This window comes from Homalodisca vitripennis, chromosome 2 (assembly GCF_021130785.1).
Source record: "Homalodisca vitripennis isolate AUS2020 chromosome 2, UT_GWSS_2.1, whole genome shotgun sequence".
Classification (NCBI taxonomy): Eukaryota; Metazoa; Arthropoda; class Insecta; order Hemiptera; family Cicadellidae; genus Homalodisca; species Homalodisca vitripennis.
In genome coordinates this window covers 231,841,676-231,858,977 of record NC_060208.1, presented here as the reverse complement: position 1 = coordinate 231,858,977, position 17,302 = coordinate 231,841,676, and the positions used below count along the sequence as shown (strand labels likewise).

Below are 17,302 nucleotides of genomic sequence, written 5' to 3'. Positions count from 1 at the left end.
TGTACATCTTACATTACACTTTAAAACGATGTACATGTACTTGAGGTATGCCTACGTTAAATTGTTTTACCGATTGCCATGTAGATCATCATCTGTCGGAAGTGAAGTGCCACTAACTACCTTAAAAACTATGTCTTTAGTCCAGTATTACTAATTTACTAAGTTTAAATTTCACAACTTAAGCCAATAAAAGAATATTATACCATCTAGAACATAAATTGCAAATTATTCAAACATTAAACCAGCGTATTTTTTTAAGAAATCGATTTTGCGGTATTGTACTTTAATAACAAAAACCGTTAATTTGATGTAGGCCTACTACTCGACCTATGCTCTTATTTAGGATTTCTTTCTGACTCCTTGCGGGCAATCTCCCTGAAATGACAACAAAATTTTAGTTACTTCAAAAAGTAGATTTATAGGTACAGTAATGTTGTACCAAATTGTATTGTTTTATCTGTATTCGTTCGGGAATTATTAAGCCCGTGAGGGAAGTTTTTTACAGCCTGCGTAATGAAACTATACGAAATATGTTCGCAGTTTATATCACTCATAAAATGTTTTATATTTCCAAACTTTGAGGTCTAGATAGTTATGTACTTTTGCACGCTTTTTTGGCCATGAACGTTATGTTGTAAAATAGAATATTTTTGTAGCAAGTGAGACAATGCACAAAACTATTTTTTGTTAATTTTAAATTTTTGTTGTGTATTTGCCAGAATGAATATTTTCCAACCACCTAGTTATTTGTTTGGAGATGATCGATAAGTTTTCAGAAATATATTTGTTCAACTTCGTTACATCGCTGAAGCTCTCTTAGGAAAAGAAGTTTATAAAATGCTCCTATTCCTATAAGAATCTTTGCGCTGCGTCCCGTGTGACAGGATATTCTGGATTGGTAAGTTCGCCCATCTTCCCTCGGAAGAAGGGTAAGCCAGTTCTGAACCAGCCTCTCCAGTCAAAGCAGGCAAGAGGCTCCACACGATGTCTAAGCTAGCAAGAACATTTTATTCTTAGGGAGCGAACCCCACCAACCCCAACAGTCACCACACTAGACTTTACCTATCGAGTTACCCTTTCACCCTAGAATTCGACATTTGCGGTTAGTGATGTGCTGCTCCTTGACATTCATAAGGTTTCCCAGATTTAGGTGACACCGGATTTTGTTGTTTGTGGGTTTAATTGGAGATATTGGAAGCCAGCCAGAATTAACCCTCCAAGGGTAAATTATAACGATATAAGGGGTTAGCCCGTTATATCGTTGCTAGTAACAAACATACGTTGAGTTAAAAGCTCTTACCAAGACGTCCAGACGATCCCTGTAAGGGAAATTACTTAGCAATAACAGCGGTATGATGCTACCAATTTGGCGCAGGGAGTATAATTGGCGATACAGGCTTAATGATGCATAAGAGTCAGTAATCTATTAGAAAAATGAGTGGTCTTTCGTACTGGCATGTAGTCTGTGTATTGAAATAACTTACTTAAATTAATGGCAAAACTATTATATGTTGCGTAACCGAATCGAAATCTAAATTATATGGCATGACAATAACAATGGTTGTTTATTGTAAACGGATGTAATTTTTATCGCTACGCGTTCATTTATCGTTGTACACAATAAAGCCAATTACTTTTGTTTCATAACAGTTCTAGTAGTTTATTTAACTGGATCCAATAAAATTTTTAATGATTGTGTTGTGTATCTCAGCTTTCTACACTAAGATTGCATTGTATTGCATGTATTTTATATACACAAGGAAAAATATAATTTCAAAATTTTAGTAATATTATTTATGACGTGTTTTAATTTGTTTTGTCTTTGAATTATTAAAAAAGCGTTATGTACAAGAGAGAAAAATACATTTAATAGTTTATTAAGTAATTTTTGTATTAGTAAAACATTTAATTTATTCTAGTTTCTTACGGGTAGAAAGTAATTGTTGGTGAGAAATATAGTTATCTGGGAAATATACATGTTTTATTAGAAGTTCGGATTAAATCTACAGTCTTACATTGCAAGTACAAGTTTTCATTTATGGTGTATGCATTCATATAGTTCCTGTACATCTCGGACTTGGAGATTTTAGATATTGGTATCGAAGATTCCAAGAATTTATAGTGAAAAATAAGGCCCTGCGAAAACAAGTACTGTAAATGTTTTTAATTTGTGGTGAAATTCATTTTCGAGAAAAAAATTCTTTTATTCTGCTCCTCGATCTCATCGCACTACGGATTTTTAACGAAAGACACTTTGTTTTGTGAACAGGATTATCGTTAGCATGAACAAAAAACAAAACAAAAAAAACTTGTTGTTGAGAATTATGATATATAGATATCACCCGAAAATATTTATCAATATACTGCCTTGCTGGACATGCACAATTTTTTTGAATAGCATTATTAAAAAAGTTGAAATGATTTGCTTCAGGCTTTTTAGTAAATAAAAACACTTTTTTAAATTAAATAGAAACATGTTTTACAGAGAAAAAAATATTGATATTTAAAATACCGCAATCCACTCCAATTATCTACCTTTTCTGTTCCAAAATAGAAATGTGAGCAAATAAAGTTTATCCCTTCTGCAACGTCCACAGTCAAAATTTTGAGAGTTTTGAAATAATTTATATAGAAGTAACGTTGCACATAAATAACTAATTGGGTAATTTAGATTCAAAATTACAAACTTTATAGCGTTAAACATTGTTTTAACAACTATAATATTTTTGTTCCTATTTTTATTCTTCAACCCCTCTTTCTTTTGAGGCATTCCTGTTTAAAGTTACTGGTCTTAGTTTGTGATCGACAAGCAAAATCTGAATAATTGTTACAGAAAGGGTTTAAAGTAAAAACAGCTCTACATTCACATTTTAAGTTATTTAACCCATAACTATAAATCATTGTCTGAACATACTTGTCGGTAGTACTTTCAAGGTGCCCACATTCACCGAGAGTCAGTAACTGACCTTTATGGAAAATACGATGTTTTTGCACTTTTTAATTAAATATGAACGTGTATACGAAATTACACAGCATCAGTAAATGAGGGATAAGGTATATATGTACGTATATACCGTATAATAAATAAAAAAACACAGGTGTAGCTAAGCTGTATCAGTTTAAAATGTAATGACCATATTTGTAAACGTAATGCAACGTGTATTAATACGCTCGTCAGGAATAAAGCATAACATTTTACCAGGATTTGAACGTAATTACAAATTTATTACAGTTTCACTTCTCGCTTTACAGTTTTATATTAAAGTCTGAGCGAATAACTTACACCCTTTTCAGTACATAATCTGAAAGATTGTAATGTTAACGTATTGTATTATTTGCAACTAATTATCCGGATTAAACCATATTGTTTGGGATTTTCCTTGAATTCTTCACGAATAGAACTTAAATTGGCTGTTAATAACACCAGATATTTAAACATTTCATTGCCTGTATTTTCAGCTTTTCTGTTTATCTGGCATGCATTTATATTTTTGAAGCTCTCACTGTCTACAGATAGCTTGGAAATAATGTTTATGACCTTCCTGACAATTCTAAGGTATAAACAACTGATATTCGTTGCAGGGCATAATTAGTGTTATTGTATCAATTTCGGTTCCTAAAGTAGTTTAAATAGGGAACTTGAGGTGAAAATTTATAGTAACTTGTATTATATAGTATTTTATTAACTGTTTTTCAAGCTTTGAACGGCCCTTGGATTTTATCTGCTGGAATACTTAGATTTCTAAAAGTATTTTTTGGTTACAGTAGGTACGTTAAGATACTTTTTTTAAACAAGAAAATTAACTGTGAAATAAATCCACAAAGAATTTCAGGAATTTAAAACATAATTCAAGTGCTTCTTAAAAATTAGGATTGAAAAGGTATAAGGAAAGATGAGGAAAAACATTTTTACATTATTTATAGTACAAAGTATGAAAGACGACTGCAATCATGTTTTATTAATTATGTATAATTGTTAAAATTACATGTTTTTTTCTAATGTTTTTTTTTACTTCAATTAAGAATTTTATTAAAAAAGTGTAACTAATTTAATGTATTTCCCTGAACAAACATATCGCCTTAAGTCGCAAATCGCTTAAATATATATTACTTTCTTAATAAATAACTCATCTACATTTACAATGTTTTTTCAAACTGTTCTATCTATATTTTTATCTTTATGATCGGTACAAAAATTGGTTAACAGGTCCATTTAAAAAGATATTACATCATAAAAAATATTTTTAAAATTTTAAAAATAGTGGCTATTTAATTTGAGTTTTATGAAATATTTAATAAACCACTGTTTGCGGCACAAAAATGGCTCATAAGTTTAAAATATTTCAACAGCTGTTATTTAAATCAGCTATCTCTGTAATTAAAATGCAACAATGTAAATGAGCAACTTTAAACATCTAATAAATGTTGCCTAAACATAACAATATTTTTCAAACTTCTTGATTATAAATAATTTTTATTTTGAATGTACGCATTAAAATATAAACAGTTTGAACACAAGTTTTAATAAATACAATTCATTTCATTTAGTAATAAATATGTATCTAAATGTGCAATAAACTACACTTTGCTGTATGCGCTGTTAACTTTGCTCGTTAAACTTATATTATTGTTATAATATTTTACGACGAGTCGAGTTCGCGTTATGAGCATTAATAAAATACTCCATTATTATCAATTAAGTATATCAATGTTTCTGCTATTGCAATTGGGGATTCATCATCGATTAAATATCAATTTAAATAATTAAAAATAATGAAATGCCATTCAAACTGCCACGGTTGTTTTTAAAAATTAGATGAAGTATTATCTATGATTGTTTGTATATTAATCACTGATTTTATTTATCGTCGCTAATATTAAAACTGAAAGAAAATCAATATATGTAGGATATTAAAATGGGGATAAATTTGATAGACCAAATTTGGTATTTCTAAACTAAGTGTCTAAATGACTTTTAGAGATAATATTATCTCCATTTCTTTATTTTTAAGATATTACATTATAAACTACACTATCATTTTATTTTTTTTACCCAAGCATCATACCTAAAGAGAAGAAACTATTATTTGATTCTCTTCTAAATGGTTTTATTCACAAAGCGTTCCATTACTATACTGCTAACATTATTGACATTTCCAAACATGTTTGGCTTCAATGTGTAGAAATTCATTTTCATTATCAGTTTAATCGATCTGAAGGTTTTTCTCCATAGCTTGTCTTATGTCCTTATATTTATTTATAATCTTTGTTATTTATGTGATAGGTAAAACCTATACAGTAACCTAGGTGTATTTTTAACATAATCATATTAAATATTTTAATTATTATTAAAAAATAGGGGATACCGTAAATTATTATAGGTACGTATGTAAAACAATACCTGCTATTGACTAATCTTTATTGAAATGGGTTTTGAATAGTATCTAACATTTTCCAAGTTTCTTACTTGTCTGTTTAACAGTGTTACCTGCAATCCTTTAAACCTTTAATACATAATTTTTAAGTAGATGCAATTTTTAAGATTCTTCATCAACTTTGGTCGAAGAGGAATAGTAAAATCTATAATAAAGTAATGACTAAGTCATATTATAAAAGCTCTCTCAGTAACAAAGACGGTGTAATTCAGCGGGAGAAGCCACTCTAAAAGCATTTAGCATCGGTCCGTGGAACTGTCATCAAACCATAACATTTACTATTTTCTTTTTCAGTGATGCACTACTATTATACAAACTCACAATAATTCGAGTAATGAACCGATATTGCACAAAGCTATCACAACAGGTTAACGAACGGTGTAGAATTGCTGGTCATTGCAAACTTTATTTCACTTCACCTCTGAATGGAACAATGGACTTAGATTGATGGTCTAAGGATAATTAATCCAGATTATGTGAGATCTTCAAAAAAGGAATTGAAATCAGCAACAGCTCTCTCCCTTCATCAATCACTAGTGAACAAAACGTTACTGCAAACGAGACGACATGAGAAGCTTACTTTGTGTTTGCAACTACCTTCGACTGTTTTGTGTGTTTGTCCAGTTATGATCGCATGTTTGTAAATTTATATATTTTCATTATATTATCACGCGATCTTTTCAAGTATTTAAATAAAAGTATTAGTTACCAAAATATTGCGCTAATATAACGTGAACAAATAATTATCGTTAAAAAAATACTCTATTTATTAATAATTAAAATTTATTAATAACTGTTGATTATTAAACAAGTATGATTTTATCAGATGGTATTTCAAAAATATTATTTAACAGTATTTTATGTATACAACGTTTTTCAGGAATCCGAAATTTTAATAAAATAAGTCCTATGCGTATTTTCGTAGATGGTAATAAATTCATGCACGAATTAATTTCATGTAGATGGTGTTCTATTGCACCTTTCTATGGAAGTTAAGGAATGTTTTATCATTTTATAAAAATTTAAGAGATTGAAAATTTCCACAGCCACTAAACCTGGTAGATTTAGAATGAGAAATAAGATATAACATATACAGTGTGTGTAATAAAATCGTTCTTTGTACTTCACTATTCTTACCAAGGAAATAGCAGACGATCTTCCAATGCAATTGAGTAAGTTTTTAAGGTTTTACAGAATTAAGAGCGGCGGGGAAAATTCTCGTTTGATCTAACAATCTAATTAATGAAGTTTCAGCTAGAAGAACTTTCCAAATATAAAAGTAGTCTTAGTTAAGGAAAGAAGCTCGGATTTATAATCATATTAATTAGTTATCTTTCTAAAAATGTAGGCAATTAGTACATAAAATGTTTATACTTTTATTTGATACATCATGTGAACATATAATTCAACCAGTAAATGTACTGTCACGCAAATAAATCACACCCTTGGGGACCTTTCGGCTGTTATATATAGTAATTTTATTCATTTAAAAATACTAAGAGAAAATAACAGATTTTAAACATAATAAAAACTAAAAACGCCTTCTTCAATATAGAGACAAATTGAATAAGTAATAAATAACTAATTAAAATGTAAATATTTTTAAGTTAAGTATAATTACAATTAATACAACACAATACAGTTTAGGTAAGTAGTGAAAAGTGTATTATTCAGTACATAAGTCAATATAAGTAAAATATTATGTTAGAACAGGTAACTACCACTGATGTGGAGAACTTAGACCAGAATAAGGATTTCAAATATGCTTCAGAAACTTCAATCTCCTTCGAAAATGTCATCAGATTAAAATTGTGACATGATTTTACGTACTGTTATAATCTACGAAAATATCGATAATTAGTAGACGCGGCAGGGTTTAAAATAAATTTGATAATTAAAATCTGATTTACCATTCTATAAAATACAGTTTGATGCTAATGTTCAGTTTAGCTCCTTTTCACCTTCCTTTAATACATCGTCTGAGATTTGATTCTGTCACAGACTTGACTCCTGAAGTCTGAAGTCAGCGTCCATCTGAAGAGATCTAAAACTCGTAGGCGACGAAGAAGCTCAAAAAGAACTTAAGTGTAATCTAGATGTAGAGGTGTTCTCTTTGTCAGATCAGATGCAAAAGAGAGTGCACTAAGATGTTTCAGAGACGACCCCAAAGCGAGTTTAATACACATAACTAGGTTCAATAACATGGAAAGCCATGTTGGAGAATGTATTTGTAGTTAAAATCCAACAAAGTTATGTTTAAATACTAATTTCAATTTGCGATGTGGATTAACGCAATTAAATTAGTCAGAATTCTAATTTGACCGCACATTTAGGTGAATAAGAGACAATTCCGTGGAGGAGTCGTATGTGACAGGGGGTTAATTTATGAGCAAGAGAGGGGACAAAACGCGCTGATTCTAGTCGTAAAGTCATTAGTGTCCGTCTATACCAAAGTTACTAATTAATTTTGCGTTTATTTCTCGTATAAATTTTTGTTTGTGTATGCTAACGATGTGTCATAACTCATGTTAGGATTTTAACTAAGAAATTTAAATTATGATTATTCAAACATTTCCAAAATGTAGCGTAAAAAGCTTAAGGTTAATATATACATGTATTAAATGTATAAATATACGTATTTTGCAGAAACTCCTCTACTATGTTTGAGTTGCTAACGCGTCAAAAATAGAAAACTTTGAAATATCTTTTTATGCTGATAAATAAAGTTATATACTTCACATAAACTACTTAAAACTTAGTAAAAAATATACTAAAACAGATTTCAGAGACACCAACATAGCTTAACTTCACTAACGTGTTTTGTAAAAGTAGAACTTTCTGCTTATCTTACTTTACAAACTAATGCTTTAATCGTGATTAACATTTCATGTTAATGGCTCTCCGAAAATTCAAACGTGAATTAGTATATTACATAAACTAAAATCACATTATAAGGCAAGTTTTAAAATTGTTATAACGATTTTAGTGTTTATTTACTATAAAATAAAGACTCTAATAATGAGTGTACTTTGGCAAAATAATTATAAAATACATATTCAAAGCTAAAACAGCATCAATTCAGTATCATCAGAGTCTTTATTCCCCTTGTAATTATGTAAAATAAATCAACAATATCTTTTTCAATCAATGATTCCACAACGTGGAGGGCAATATTATGTTCACTCAAGGATTTTCTTTACGTTAAAATAAATTTATAAAAGTCGATATCTTCTGGATTAAAAGTGTACAGGCAACAGGCTTTAAGCCATTCAAGCTAGCTTCTGTTTTAAATTTTTGAAGACTTCTCCAAATAGTGTGCAAAGTTTACTTTTGTTAATTTCATATTCATTGATTGTTTATAATACCGGATTACTTTTTCCCAGCGGTTTTCAGTGGTCAGAAAATGTAATCATCATAAGTTACATTACACATTAAAAGATAAGTTTTCTTTTTACAAAAGTCGTTTAGCTCTACATTAATATGGCATCTATGTCCAACTATGAAAGTCAATACAGGCAATTTCATTTTTGCTCCTACACTTCTTGGTTAGAAGATATTAGCTATAAACTAGTGGTATGTTTCTCTAAAGATCCATCGCTTCTACTACTGGCTGCAACCCCTTGATGGTGATGATTCAGCGATCTTTTCTGGAATATGTTTGTACGCATGGACAATCATTGGATCAATCTAATCAACGGCGGCTGAAAACGAACAGACCACTCTTATACAACCGTTTTCGGGGCCAGTAGCTACGTAATAGTATTTCGTATATTTTTATACGAAAAGGGCCAAGATGCTTGCTTGATTTTGTGAAAACTATTTTACCCATCTTATATAAATTGAACATTTTTGTAGGGTAATGAAAGATGTTTTCAGCGTTTGATTCATGCAAATAACAAGTCAGCTCGTCAAACCCTTCTATAATTTTACTATCTTTTCCTGCAACCCTGGCCCTTGATATAACTTCTGTTTTTTTCCTTAATTAAGGATGTTATACAAAAAATACTAAAACCATTTTCTCTCAGGTCTGTTCTTTTACAATCATTAGGTACTTTTAGTACCGCGTCCTTCTTTCTTATGCATTGAGAAAGCAAGTTTGTTTTAATAATAATCCAATTCCATCTAGTAATTGTTCCTCTTCTTTTGAAAATAAACTCAGTAATAGCATTTTTATTAAAATGGAACGTCGATCTTAAGATTCCTAATGAAGGTAAACCTTGGGAAAGCTGTATACCCGAGAAGCTTTGATCGGATATATTTGTCCTGATTTCACTTCTTCCATCGCTTTTTTGTTTTCTATTTTATCATCACTACTTCTTTCTCCTTATTTTGCTCAATAGTGTTGGAAAAATAAATTCTATACATAATATGATTGTATTAAAATGTAATAAGGCGTAATTCTTTGAACTGGAATTGTATTACTAAAAACACTAATAAAACATTCTTAATTTGAAATACTTTCCAGGAGCTTTCAAAATATATTTATTTATATATATTTTTTATATATTATTATTATTTATATATATATATATACATTAAATTGTATAAATGGCAATAGCCTTATTTAATTTCAATAAACATTGAATCGCAAAAAGTACTTGCTCCGCCGGGACTCGAACCCGGATCTCTCACTTGCCGGGTGAATGTGCTACCATTACACCACAGAGCGCTCACTTTTTCCGATTCAACTATTTTGTATTTGGCCGTATCTGTCACATATGCGTTTAAATAAGCAAACTAACATATGATCGGAAGACCAAATACCTGTCAAATGACTTTTATTTACATTAAATTGTATAAATGGCAATAGCCTTATTTAATTTCAATAAACATTGAATCGCAAAAAGTACTTGCTCCGCCGGGACTTGAACCCGGATCTCTCACTTGCCGGGTGAATGTGCTACCATTACACCACAGAGCGCTCACTTTTTCCGATTCAACTATTTTGGATTTGGCCGTATCTGTCACATATGCGTTTAAATAAGCAAACTAACATATGATCGGAAGACCAAATACCTGTCAAATGACTTTTATTTACATTAAATTGTATAAATGGCAATAGCCTTATTTAATTACTATAAACATTGAATCGCAAAAAGTACTTGCTCCGCCGGGACTCGAACCCGGATCTCTCACTTGCCGGGTGAATGTGCTACCATTACACCACAGAGCGCTCACTTTTTCCGATTCAACTATTTTGGATTTGGCCGTATTTGTCACATATGCGTTTAAATAAGCAAACTAACATATGATCGGAAGACCAAATACCTGTCAAATGACTTTTATTTACATTAAATTGTATAAATGGCAATAGCCTTATTTAATTTCAATAAACATTGAATCGCAAAAAGTACTTGCTCCGCCGGGACTCGAACCCGGATCTCTCACTTGCCGGGTGAATGTGCTACCATTACACCACAGAGCGCTCACTTTTTCCGATTCAACTATTTTGGATTTGGCCGTATCTGTCACATATGCGTTTAAATAAGCAAACTAACATATGATCGGAAGACCAAATACCTGTCAAATGACTTTTATTTACATTAAATTGTATAAATGGCAATAGCCTTATTTAATTTCAATAAACATTGAATCGCAAAAAGTACTTGCTCCGCCCGGGTTCGAGTCCCGGCGGAGCAAGTACTTTTTGCGATGCAATGTTTATTGAAATTATATATGTATATATATATATATATATATATTTTAGGTTTTGATATTTACTAAACAAACCGGTAAACGGGCAGAGGTAGGTTTTTTAATATGTTTAAAATAAGGTTATTATAACTAACTTACACATTTAAAATTATTACAAAACCATTCTAGGATACAGTAAATATCAACATGATTGCCTGCTTTAAACTCGGCCATGTACTGATTTTTCTGTTAGTCAGTCAAATTTAGTAAAAATATATAAATTAGTCTAAAAAATGGTGCTATCTTTATATTTTAAAATTATTCTTAAAACTCACAATATACGTGTTCCATAAAGACACACTAAAAACACAATCTACAAGTTCTTAGTATGGAATGAAAAATTTCACAAGTCTAGGATGAAATTACACAAAATTCGTGTTGAACAAAATAATCAGATGCAAATCTAACATCTAATTAACATTTTGGTAAACAAATGAGCTGAATAAAAACAGTTATTATGATATACTCACTTTGGCCTATATGCAAGCTAGGTTTGCATTTACTGGTACAACTCATCCTTAAAACGTAGATATTCCGTATCAGTTATTTGCGTACAATTATTTTTGTGAAATCATTTTTTTAAATAATCTTTATAGACATAATACATTATGTATTATGATTAGGAAATACAGGAGATGTTTAAACTATAATCCCTACATTAAAAGCGCAATAGGCTGTTTACCCAATTAAGATACAAGAGGAAACTCAGCTTAAATTGCCATTCACGGGTGTACTTATTACAATATCTGAATAATGTATAGTTCCAAGAACGACGATGATACTATTGTAGATAAACTTTAGTAGAGGCCGATAAACATATGTTTGAATAAAGCACATGTTTGATCACAATACAGCTGTTTGACCATCATAACTGTTATAATAAAATATTTGGAACAAAACAAAAACCAGTGTGAACCTCTAATCTATAAAACTGATTTAACCCTAGAGTCCCAACGCTGTTTTAAATTGCGTTATTCCTAACGCTTCGTCTGTGGGACTACTATTAGTTTATTCAAATAAAACACAAAATAATTTTGAAAATATGGTATATTATTTCACAAACACTACATCTAACAAGAAAAGAGATCAGAAAACTTACTTTATGGAATGCTACTTCTTTTTAACACACTCAAAACACCATTGCCCCTGGTGCTCCCCGCACATTGCCTTGGAGCATCGTCCACAAAAGTACTTTGTCATTCTTCGCTTCTTTGATGGGCAAAATCCGCAAATTTTCCTTCCCGGAGCTTCTTGTTGTACTGGTGGATGGTCTCGTTGATCTACTCGAGCCTCACAACGTAGGATGGCTGCTATTGACTGCCGCAAAGGGTGGGCCAAAAACTGGTATTGCAGGCGGCGCTCCAACCATGGTTTGACGAGCTCATTGTGCAGTTCCTTGGCGAAGTCACGTCTAGAAAGAGGTTTTTCTCCCTTAGAAGTTTTGTTGTGAACGTAAATGACGTAGGAATTTACGATCATGATGTTTATCATTCCATAGAATATACACAAGGGCCACCTCTTTGTCTTCCTGCTACAAGACATTTGACCACACATTTGATCGAGAGTGTCCACGGCTCCTTTTGTGGAGTTGTAGCATTCTATAATTTCAGGCTTGTTACTGAGTGGATTTATCATTGGCTGATCATGGCAAGTTGAAAGTAATAAAACCACCTTCTTCTTCTTAGCCTTAAAAGATACCATGGTCTTATGTCCATCAAAACAGAACATTGAGCTTCCAACTTTCCGGGTTCCAGGGTCTTTCATTTCAGGCGGGATTTCTGGTTTACATCTCCGAACAGTTCCCACCAAAGTGAGATTTATTGGTGGTGCTAGGAGATCTGAGGCTAGTGGAACAGTTGTAAACCAATTATCCATCGTAACATTTCGATTGGATCCGTAGATGGTTCTTGTCAGTTCTTTCACAAAGTACATAGTTTGTGGAATATTACGAGGAGTTGTCCCTTTACCCAAGTAAGGCATAGCATCTACCATATATTTTGTGCCAGAGTCGCACATCATTACAATCTTTAATCCATATTTAGAGGGTTTATTAGGAATGTACATGCGAAACTTACTTCTTCCCCTAAATGCAAGAAGTTGTTCGTCTATGGTCACAAAGGTGCCTGGCTTGTAGTTATCTCTACAGGATGATATAAACAAATCCCATATCTCTCTAATCGGGGCAAATCGGTCCGTTTTTTTCTTTCATCTCTAGTTTCACGAACATCAAATCGGAGTGACTCTAAGAGAAAATCAAAACTATTACGGCTCATCGTAGCCTTGTACCTATCACTGCAGTACTCTGAGTCAAACAAAACCTTTGTAGGCATATGGTTGTCTTTCTGGCACGCAGTTAAAATTAAAATACCCAAAAAAGCATTAAATTCCTCCATAGTCAGAGGCGATACTGTCTTAGATTTTTCTTTGTAATTTTCTTGCTTTCTCGATATACAGGAGTTGCTATGTTCCATAGTAATATTTCTAATTTCTTGTGTAAAAAATAACTGAAATATCGCTGATGCTTCAGACTTATCTTTGGCGATATTTTTAGGACCTTGTCTGATGTGAACAACGTTTCGTGCCGCTGCTCTAGTTTGTGTGTTTTGTGTGGCAGGTTTGTTGCAACCACAAATGCCCATTCCTTCCCTTCATTCTTTGATTTCCACAAATTACAAGGTAGCTGTTACTTACATCATTTCTAACTTCGGCATCGAAATCCACTTCTGAATTAGCTCCCATTTCTTCATCAACATCTTCTTCTCCATCTCCAATGACGCCTGCCCCTGCAATGACGGCTTCTATTGTCTCTGTGAGATTATCAATATGGCGATGCTCCTCAAATGGACGCTCCAAATCCTCTTTATCTGACTCATCATCATCTGAGTTGTAATATATATGTATAGTATTTAATTAAATAACTTCATTTTATTTCTCTTAAGTTAAATACTAGGTAGTGACAGTTCGTCTTATTCTTGTAAACCTTTCTGTGTATAAAAACTTTGTAACGAAAGAAAAGGTCTCTAATACAAAATGGCTCTTATGATTAGTGATCATGTACAAAGATATTTAATTTAATATTTTATTTGCTTAGCAATGACAAAACCATACGGAAATAATAATTTTACTTTTCTTTCCAAAATATTAATTTCCATATAGTATACACTTCCTCTAAGACGAGTCAAAATGTTTAATGCTATTGCGTTATAAGTATTATTGTTTTGAAACTGCTTTACCTAAAATTTCACTAGATTATATTTTTAGAGTCAACCACTCATTAATATCACAACAAAATCAAGAAGGTTCGTTTTGAGTCAGGAGCCCATTGATATAGGGTTCAGTAACTTAGTACACAGGAGCATTATTGAAATACCATCGATCTCCATTCTGTTTGACGGATACATGACTAAGTACCTGAACTCCCATCCGATTAAATGATTTATGTTAAGTGCTTCCATAAAATGCATATTCAATACTCTTACATGAATTAAGGACCCTTTGCTCGAAGTGTTGCTAAACGATGGTTGGAAAATGAAGGATATTATTAATAACAGATTTAGAAGAATTATAATTTGCATTCCCTTTGAGGAGTGTTAAATACGTGTAACTAAATTCCTTAAAATAGCCATATGATATAGTAAAATCATGTGCACAAATCATTAACTGTTTTTAGGCAAAAAGTTTTAAAGTTTCATCTTATAATTTGTTTATAAAAGCGTTTAAACCCCATAATAACTATAAAAAATTGTATCAATTATTATGCATACAAATAACTTAATGTAAGTTAAAAATATAATTATCATGACTGAATTCTGACCTGGAGTTGCAGCCATTTCTCTGAATACATTATTTTGTTAAAACACTGGGTCAAAGTTGGTATTTCGGATAAAATAATTTTACCATTTTCCCGGCAGCAAAAAAATGCAAGTAATGCAGATTAAATTGTGTTGAGTGACCTCAAGTGAATATATCTAATAAGATGTGACATAATAATGATCAAATTATAAAGATATCCTTAAATGATCCCAGTTCGAAAGTAATTATAAGTTCATTTAAAATGAGCACAAGAAATTAACAGCATATTGTCTTGAGCAATACCTCAAAATAAGAACACTTGACTGCTGTCTCAAAAGCCATCTAACTCCGTTCATAAATGCTCAACGGCATATAAAAATCATACATATTTTTAAAGGCCATCTGAGGGACATGCTAAAACTTTGAAAACAACTTATTTACCTAATAATATGTACGCAAAGAGCGATGGTGCTTAGTACCTTATTCTGGTTTATTTGAGTTCAATACTAGGAAGTAATGTAGGGTAAGCGGTACGTCGTCCTCAATCTGCCTAACGAAATCCCGTTCGTTACCCAAAAGCTCCTAAAGTCTTATCATTTGAACTGGCGAAGAATGTTTACACAAAGCCCAACTTGATGCTTATAATTTGAACAATATATCCAGTGTGTTTTATTACGTTTTTGATCTTGTGGTTTTTGACATGAAATTTCTTATTTTTACTGTGATGAGCATTGTTGCCTTAGCGTTAGCAAAGCCTATTACTGAGGGATGATATCTTTTTTTTCTTTTTGTCTCTCCGAAGTATAGCAACCATGGTGGAATAAAAATACTTTTAAACAATCTGAGGACCACTGGCTTGTCTTCCGAACCAGCCGAGCTGCTTCAAAGGAAAGGATCACTCAGTGGTCACAAATCCAAGCTGCACCACAGTCTTCTACATTCATTGATTTGATTATTTTTAGTGTCACATAGTAACTCTTACTATGACAGAACTTCTTTGAAATGATTGATAAGAATTTCGTTACGTTTTAGGCCCTTAAATTGTCCGTTCTTTAGGTTTAATCGTACATGACCAAAATAGAATTCAAGGATGATGCACGTTTCTCCATGGGATTCAGGTAAGGAACTTGTGAGAGCGATTGAAGGCTAAAAACTTGCGAGTGCGCTGATTATAAAGGGAACAACAGGTGGACAGAAGTAAAAAGGAGGACGCCTAAAAATCCTGTACCGGTGCAAAATAAACTTAGTAATCTCCCAACCAAAAATGTAACTCAACAAAAAATTGAATCCTTTTCTAAAAAGAATAAAAAGCAAAATTTTCCAAATAACTCTCTAAAAACCGCAAACAAATCGTGGCAAGCTCCAAAAAAACTTACACACAACGTTCAGTTCAAATACATAACTGTTCGAGGTGACAGCCATGCCCGCCACATCGCTGGGCTCGTTAAAAAACTGATCGGCCCTACAACCGCGGTGAACGGCGTCTGTGTGCCCGGCGCCCGGTTTCTGGATGTCGTGAGTCCAGCTCGAATGTCATCTGAGCCCCGGCCCTGCTGCGAGGTGCTGATCGCCGGCACTAACGACCTGGCAGTCGGCGAGCAGCGAAATATTTACCGCCATCTGGAGGGGTACATCACTGCTGGATCCTCCAACACCGAGATCGTCCTCACCACACTGCCGCACCGCCACGATCTGGACCCCACCCACCCTGTCCACTATCAGACCGTGCTCGTGAATGCCTACATAGAAGAACTGGCTGCTAGGCACAACATTAGAGTGCTAAACTTTGATGACATCGGCCGTAGGTATTTCACGAGACACGGCCAACATCTCTCCTGGCGGGGCAAACGGTTACTGGCTGGGATGATCGTGGCAGCGATGAGCCCAGCCAGTCAAGGACCAGGGATGACGGCGCAGCCGCGATTCCAGGGGAAGCATCGTACAACGGCTGCTACCACCCCCAACATTCCAACGCCCGCTGCTGCCCGAGGGGAGTCGGCGACCACCCGTCAGCGGCCAGCGAGCATACAAAATGTCACCTACGCGGACGCCGTGAGACGCTCCCCCAGTCCTGACATTCTGCAGACCAAAGGATGCTCTGCAAACTTAAAAGAAAATTCAGTTTTTTTAGGGAGCCCACTTTACAGCAAAGGACTAAATTGACAGACCAAAATCGGCAATATCAGACACATAAAAAATTACATGTTCAAGGTTCCCTAAGACTACTCCACCAAAACGCTCAGTACGCAACCAACAAATTGGATGAAATTCAGCTGATGTGTGAGGAGCTGAAATCAGACATTCTCGTTGTAACCGAGAACGGTTTTAACAACGAAAACCTTGAACTATGCAAAATTCCAAATTACAAATTGGCAGAAGCG

General features: G+C 33.1%; 1 protein-coding gene across 1 annotated transcript; it reads right to left on the bottom strand.

Annotated features, from left to right (window-relative positions):
• Window positions 1-12,239: 12,239 nt before the first annotated feature.
• LOC124356028 (piggyBac transposable element-derived protein 4-like) lies at window positions 12,240-14,959 on the bottom strand. Its single transcript, XM_046807171.1, has 3 exons — window positions 14,944-14,959; window positions 13,821-14,008; window positions 12,240-13,154 (listed from the first exon to the last, which is right to left on the bottom strand). The coding sequence occupies exons 1-3, from the start codon at window positions 14,957-14,959 to the stop codon at window positions 12,240-12,242; spliced, it is 1,119 nt and encodes a 372-aa protein (XP_046663127.1).
• Window positions 14,960-17,302: the final 2,343 nt, after the last annotated feature.

Excerpts from the sequence above, each read along its gene's own strand:
- LOC124356028 (XM_046807171.1), bottom strand. Across the intron at positions 13,155-13,820 it reads ATGCCGAAGTTAGAAATGAT|ATTGTAATGATGTGCGACTC; the intron begins GTAAGTAACAGC and ends TATGGATTAAAG.